At 38.7% G+C, this 7,911-nt stretch overlaps 1 protein-coding gene across 1 annotated transcript; it reads left to right on the top strand.

The window, feature by feature from the left end:
* Positions 1-242: 242 nt before the first annotated feature.
* On the top strand, positions 243-4,960 carry LOC110876308 (F-box/kelch-repeat protein At3g23880-like). The gene is made up of 2 exons (XM_022124484.1): positions 243-1,293; positions 4,851-4,960. The coding sequence occupies exons 1-2, from the start codon at positions 243-245 to the stop codon at positions 4,958-4,960; spliced, it is 1,161 nt and encodes a 386-aa protein (XP_021980176.1).
* Positions 4,961-7,911: the final 2,951 nt, after the last annotated feature.

The raw sequence follows: 7,911 nt of genomic DNA on the forward strand, positions 1-7,911 counted from the left end.
GTACAAATGAAAGAGATATTGGGAAGCGAAGAGATGGATTGCCGCCCAAAGCATATCGTTGTGCAATATCTAGTTGACAGGTGGAAAATAGAGGTTTAAGTATATGACAAGTGGCCAAAGTTGTTTTGTTTTAATATAAGTAATAGATATTGTTGATCAAATCTCCAGGTTTTGCATTTCGTTGCATAACTTTTTGTGTGTACATATTGTTGATCAAATCTCCAGGTTTCGTTTTTTCGTCAATGTCCTCGTCTGCCGGCAAGAACCTTCCTTTGGAGATCATCGAACAAATACTCCTTCCGTTGCCAACGAAATCACTGTTCCGCTTCAAGTCGGTTTCAAAGACATGGAACTCCCTCATTTCCAGCCCCCATTTCATCAAAACCCACTTCCTTCAAACACATCATACCACTCAATTGATTGCCCTTTCCACTACAGGATCACTCTACTCCATCGATATAACCGAAACCCGCCCTTGTCTCGACAGCGATGATATACCCGCAACCGCAAAAGAACTGCGTATTCGCTCACCTCCGCTCCGGTGGAAAGAGATCTTGGGATCCTGCAACGGACTCCTTCTAGCGAAAGATGAAAACAATACGATGTTTGTGATGAATCCAATGACACAAGACCTCTGGGAAGTCCCCGTCTCCCCTTTCGCACCTCCTGATGAAGAATGGTTAGAGGATTATGTTACAGAACATGAAGAGGTTTATGTTAAGTACGGATTCGGTTACGATTCATCCACGGACGATTACAAAGTAGTCTCCATCTCGTTTTGGCACCACTACAGCGGCTATCATGATTCCAACAAAATGATTGCAAGCGTTTATAGCTTGCGTAACGACTCATGGAGGAAATTACCTGATCGTAATTACTATGAACACGATTACACCGCGGTGGATGATGTTATCAACGGTGCTGTCATCAACCAGAGTCTTCACTGGTTAACAAGACAATTCGAGATCGTTGGGTTTAATTTAGCTAGTGAAGAAATCAAGCAAATGAAATTTCCTGTTTCAGTTGGATTTTACAGAAGTTTGTTTACCAGCATGGTTGATGTTGGCGGGAAACTTGGTGTGTTTGTGAGGAGCGAGGAGGCGGGTTTTGAGTGTTGTGTGATGGAGGAGTGCGGTGTTGCTGAGTCTTGGACCAAGGTGTGTATTCATGGATTTGAGGAGGAAGATAGAGTTTGGCCAATGTGTTTGCTTCAAGGAAGAAATCGGGAAATTGTGTTTCAACAAAAAGGTGGAGTGGTTGTATACAATATAGATGAAAGAAGACACAGAGACGGTTATGAAAACCCCAAAACAGAACCGAACCGGTTCGTGCTCACCCATATCACAGTACACACATACATACACAATTCCATATACATACACAAACACACATAGATACGTACATACATACATACACGTATACACATACATACGCACACTAACACAATAACACAGACATACACATATACTAACACGTAGACACATACTAAACAAACACATATAGATACGTACGGGTATACATGCATACATATCCACATCCACATATACTAACACATGCACACATATACACATACTAACACAATAACACGTACATACACATATACTAACATGTACACACATACGCACACTAACACATACACACTCTACATAATTACATACACATACACATCCGCACACATATACACTAACACATACACATACACGTCTATTGACACTTACACATCCACATACACGTCTATTGACACTTACACATCCACACACACACACGTACAATGCACATGCATGCTCATGACCCTGAAGATGGTGTAACATTGAATCCTTATTAATTCTAATGGAATAATTGCCTGCCTCGTTTGCTTTATTAACCGCATAAGGTAGAAGTTTCATACGATATATACCTTTAAGAGAATTGGCAGACGACAACGGTGGCCACAATTTATGGTGGCTAACAGAGGAATCAGGCAAGCACACCTGACTCATGGTGGTTTGTAGCTTTCCAATTACAGGTTCCTTATTCGAGTAGATCATTAACTTCCTAGGTCATTTTCGACGATTCAAGATAGTGTGCTAACTGTTGCTCCATTTACTTGTCATATATGTGGTCTCCGGTGACTATATGTGTGGCATTCGGTTAAAGCCCTCATGACGTGGTTGAGAAGGTTATGGATCCGAAACCGGTATGAGCATTTGGTCATCCACTAGTTTTGGTTTCCCAGTTGTGGTAAAAAGGACTGAGATTGTGATGGTCTTTGGTGGTAGGTTTGTCTTTTACGATAAACAAAATGATGGTCAAATGGGCCAACAACTTAAAGACAGTCATTGACGGTCAAACCAAGCAATTGAGCGGATGTTGATTCTATCATCATTTGAGGAGATCCGAAACTTAATCAACGAAATAAGCATTTTTAAAAAATACACATACACATATACACCCACATACCCACAAATATACATATACAATTGAAAACATTTTATTATTATTATTATTATTATTATTATTATTATTATTATTATTATTATTATTATTTATCAATGAAGAATAGAACAAACAAATTAAAATTAATATTTAGTATATAACCTAATTATTATAAATGAAAAACCAAATGATATATTTATTATAATTACAAAATTAAATTTATTAATAAGAATAGTTCTTAAAAAAGATAAAGTAAAATAAAATAAAATAACTTACATAAACTTTCTCTAGGGACAATTTATGGTCCCTCTAGGTTGTGAAGTGGTGAGAAAATTTTAAAAAAATGTGGGAAATTTTGGCGCTAAAAAAATTGACTAGTCAAAATTATTCGAAACCATATATCGTCCCTATAGCTTGAGTCTTTTTTTATTTCCGTCATTACTAAATTAAATTTAAAAAATAATAATAGTCAAAGCTATAGAAACGACTTATAGTCTCTACAAGTTGAAACATTTTTTAGGTTTTTTATGATATTAGAATTAAAAAAATAAAAAAAAAAACAATTTATCTTTGAGCTATAGGGACGACTTTTGGTCCCTACAGAAAAAACTTAAATGAAATGAAGGAAAACTCTATATAAACGAAAAGTCCTCCCAATTGCTTGTTGTATAGGGACGACTACTGTCCTTCCTATAGATTTTGTCCCTACAAGTGTTTTTTCTTTTTTTTAACTTTTTTTTATTTTCGTCATTATTAAATGAATTTTTTTTTTAAAATATTCAAAGTTATAGGGACGACTTGTGGTCTCTACATGTTAAAACATTTATTTGTTTCTTATTTATAATATTAGAATTAAAAAAAAAAAAAAAACAATTTAACTTCGAGCTATAGGGACGACTTTTGGTCCCTATAGAGAAAACTTAATTGAAATGCTGCAAAACTATATATGAACCAAAAGTCCTCCCCATAGCTTGTTTTATAGGGACAACTTTTGTCCTCCCTAAAAATTTTGTCCCTAAAAGTGTTTTTTCTTGTAGTGACGTAAGGATCGTGGGTGGCCCGGGTGGTAATGTCAATGTATTTGGAGGTACGTTTGTTGAAAGCCTAGAATCACCTAAACGCGTCATGATAGCATCTTAAACTTTTATAAAATCTACTTAGTGACTACTTATATTATATTTATATTATGCTAAGAAGGAAGACGTTAGATCCATATGTAGCTAGCTGCGTTGGAATCAAGCGGACAAAGTTTTCATGATACTGTTTTGTGTGGTTTGGTTAGCTGATTTTCTTGCAACTGTTCTTTTAACTTTTTGTGATATTATTGCTGTTCTTTTGGTGTTGTCTTTGTTGATTGATCTAAATCAAAGATTACTTATTGGCTACAAATGTATGCGCTTAAGTATGAAATTGGAAAACGCTGCAAGAGGATTAACCTGTTTTTCGATCCATACTATACTGTTGACCTTATTTAAGATTGACAAAATGATTGCTTTATCATGGATCAACTGCTGGTATTAATATAAAACTTTTACGGTGATAAGAAAGTTTGGAACTTTATCATTCAGATATGGTTACTTTAGGCCATGTGTAGTTATAAAGCCCCTTTGTGGGCGTTATGCGACACGTGTCGTGCCAGTCACACATGGGCTTTATGGGGCGTTATGTCACTAGAGCCCGTAGTCATAAAGCCCCTACCTCATCATTACTCAATTAATTAATTTTCGTTAACTTTATAAAATTAAAAACCATTTCATTAAATAAAAAAAAGATTACAATAAAATAAAAAAAGCGTTAAAATAAAATAAATAAAAAAACCTTACATTAATTAACTCAAATTTTGGTGGAAAAACAAAACAGAGCCCATAAAAACAAAAACCAGAGCCCATAAAAACAAAACACAACCAGCCCAAAGCCTATAAATTAAAAACCCTAAAAATCTTCTTCTTCCATGTCTTCCTTCTTCTTCTTCGATATATACCTGCAACACAAAATAAAAACAGACCATTAAATATATGAGGGAAAAACCAGAAAATAAAAAAAAAATAAAAAAATTCAAAAAAACACACACATCACCCCGCTATAATTCTCGCGCCACACCCCCATTTTTCATTTATAGCGCCCAAAGTTTTGGTGTTTGGGGCGTTTTTTCGGCGTCATGATCGGGCATACCGCCCCACTACGTATGACCTTACATGAAAGATTTGTATTTTTAAACCTATTGGTTGTAATTCTTATAAATTGTATAAGTCAAAATTAAGATATCCAGCATGCCCAGAAAGTCAACTGTGTTAGATATGAAGGCTTTGCAGGAATACAGGAACAGAATAGAGCATCTGCATATGCTCTATTGTTTGATGCGCTAGTATTTCATAGATGCTACAATAGATGCTCTAGATGATAGATGCTCAATCTATTGCATCTACTGTTCACAGATGCTCTAATTGTGACAGATGCTCTAATAGATGATAGATGCTCTAATCTATTGCTACTATTGCTAGATGCGCTAATATGGAAATATGGAACAGATACGTATATGCGCTAGTTTTTTGTTAAGTCTGATATCCGGTTTTCTATTTTACGGTTTCTTGGTCAACAAGTTGTAAACCCTAATTTGGGAATTATAAATAGTTGATAGGATCTTTGTAATTGGTATCACCTCAGTAATAAAATCCTAACCCTAGTTGCAACCCGTGGACGTAGGTCACCTTGACCGAACCACGTAAATTCTCGTGTTCTTTATTTTCTGCTAGTGTGTGTGTGTGTTTGTTCCGCTTCCGCTCGAGCCTACTCTGATCCGATACCCCTAAGAAGTGGTATCAGAGCCAAAGGTTCAGTAAAATACACGGTTCACACGGTTATCGCAGGAGAAGGAGAGAGCTGGACGAGAGATCTTGATCTGCTGTTGCTACCGTCGTCGCTGACTTGTTTACGGCCCGTACCTATTCTCTGGTTACGGCTCGTAAGGTCTAGGGTTTGCGCCGTAGGGTTTGCTGTTGCAGATCTGGTGGTTTTAGGGTGTTTGGCGATTAGGGTTTCGGTTGCTTGGTTCCTTGTGGTTTTTTTCTGGTTTTCTTGTTTGCTATGGCTGAAGACGGGAAGTTCTGAATCGAGAAGTTCAACGGTACTGATTTTGCATGGTGGAGAATGCAAATAGAGGCGTTGCTTGGTGAATGCGATTTGGATGTGGTACTGGAAGAAAAACCTGCCGGAATGGATAAAGCTGCCGAAGCAATTTGGAACTCAAAGGACAAAAAGGCTAGAGGTAAAATTACATTGGCTTTGACGAGGAGCGTTGCATTTAATATCATGAAAGAAACAACTGCTCGTGATATGTTAACAGCTCTGTCAAATATGTATGAGAAGCCGTCTGCCGGTAATAGGGTGTTCTTGATGAGGGAACTGTTTAATATGAGGATGAACGAGGGCAGTTCAGTTGCTGATCACATTAACGAAGTCAATTCAATTTTGTCCAGGTTAGCAACTGTGGGCATGAAGTTGGATGATGACACTCAGACTGTGGTTTTGTTATCTTCCTTACCTGATAGCTGGTCAGGATTTGTGACAACGGTTACTGAAACTGCTGGAACTGGAAATTTGAAGTTTGATCGGGTCCGGGATAGTGTTTTGGGTGAAGACGTTCGCCGGAGGAACACTAGTGGAGGATCTACTTCTGGTATGCTCAGTGTTAGCAGGGGAAGAGGTAAAAACAGAAGCAGTGGGAGTCGTGGGAAAAGCTTGTCTAAAGCTGGGAAGAATGTGAGGTGCCGGAACTATGGTAAAAAGGGGCATGTTAAAAACGAGTGTCCTGATCCTAAGAAAGAAGATGGTAAGCAGCATGTAAACAGTGTTGTGTCAGATGAATCTGACGGTGACGTACTGGTTTGCTGTGAAGAGTCTATAGATTCTTGGGCTATGGATTCTGGTTCTTCGTTTCACGCCATGCACAGCGGCGAGACGATGGTGAATCTGAAAAAAGAAGACTTTGGAAAGGTACGATTAGCTAACGGTCATGTTCTTAATGTTACGGGTATGGGAGATGTCAATATGAAGACTCCACTGGGCACTACATGGAACTTAAAGAACGTTAGGGTAATTCCAGGTTTAACGAAGAAACTTATTTCTGTTAGTCAACTGGATAAACAGGGACTAGATGTTAAGTTTGGTGGTGGGAAGTGGAAGGTGATTGATGGAAATCTTGTTGTTGCCTGTGGGAGGAGACGAGGATCGTTGTATCTAGTTGAGATACCTGCTGAGGGAGTAGCCGTCCCTGTACAACATAAAGTCTGGTTCACTGAATCTAGTAAGCGGAAGAGGGTTCAATTTGCGAACTTGAATCCTGGTGCTTTGGGGATGTCAGTTGAATGTGATCGGGGGTCTAAGTTTAAGCCAGTCAGGGGATTTGGTGATAGTGGGAGCATGGGTCGTGTTCCGGGTACAATCACGAAGAACCGTTGGGTTTTGAAGACGAAAGTTCCGACTGAAGAAAAATGCTCTCCTGGAAATGGTTTGCAAAATGTGGAGAGTGGTATTGATTCTCGGTGTATCTCTGGAGCTGGTGGATCGTGCAAGCCGGTTGAGACAGAGGATGGGTCAATGACGATTTCAGTCATGGCTGGGTTGGAGCTTGTGGGAGCTTCAACTGGTCTCTCAGGTACTTGATGAGAGATGTGGTTGCAACTAGGTGGTTTGGATGTGACTGAAGTCTTAGCTTGTTCTTGGGAACTGGAGGCTTGAAAGACTTGAGCCGGTGATAGGTTTACTTGGATAGACTTTGTGGTTTATGCAAAGCCTCCAAGTGGGAGATTGTTAGATATGAAGGCTTTGCAGGAATGCAGGAACAGAATAGAGCATCTGCATATGCTCTATTGTTTGATGCGCTAGTATTTCATAGATGCTCTAATAGATGCTCTAGATGATAGATGCTCAATCTATTGCATTTACTGTTCACAGATGCTCTAATTGTGACAGATGCTCTAATAGATGATAGATGCTCTAATCTATTGCTACTATTGCTAGATGCGCTAATATGGAAATATGGAACAGATACGTATATGCGCTAGTTTTTTGTTAAGTCTGATATCCGGTTTCCTATTTTACGGTTTCTTGGTCAACAATTTGTAAACCCTAATTTGGGAATTATAAATAGTTGATAGGATCTTTGTAATTGGTATCACCTCAGCAATAAAATCCTAACCCTAGTTGCAACCCGTGGACGTAGGTCACCTTGACCAAACCACGTAAATTCTCGTGTTCTTTATTTTCTGCTAGTGTGTGTGTGTGTTTGTTCCGCTTCCGCTCGAGCCTACTCTGATCCGATACCCCTAACAAACTGTGGTCAAACCATTAATGCGAGACAGGATGTGATGGCCAGTGGGAGTACCTAGAGCATCTCCAACGCATGGGCTTGGGTTTGTTTTCAGACTCTTCATATCGGCCCGCCTCATCATTCCAAACCTTTGCCTTAAATTTAACTGACCTTTTCCTCCAATCACA

This window comes from Helianthus annuus, chromosome 9, assembly GCF_002127325.2.
Source record: "Helianthus annuus cultivar XRQ/B chromosome 9, HanXRQr2.0-SUNRISE, whole genome shotgun sequence".
NCBI lineage: Eukaryota > Viridiplantae > Streptophyta > Magnoliopsida > Asterales > Asteraceae > Helianthus > Helianthus annuus.

Bases quoted from the DNA above. Each gene is read 5' to 3' on its own strand.
- LOC110876308 (XM_022124484.1), top strand. From the start codon at position 243: ATGTCCTCGTCTGCCGGCAAGAACCTTCCTTTGGAGATCATCGAACAA. The intron at 1,294-4,850 runs GTTATGAAAACC...TACTGTTCACAG, and splicing joins TGAAAGAAGACACAGAGACG to ATGCTCTAATTGTGACAGAT.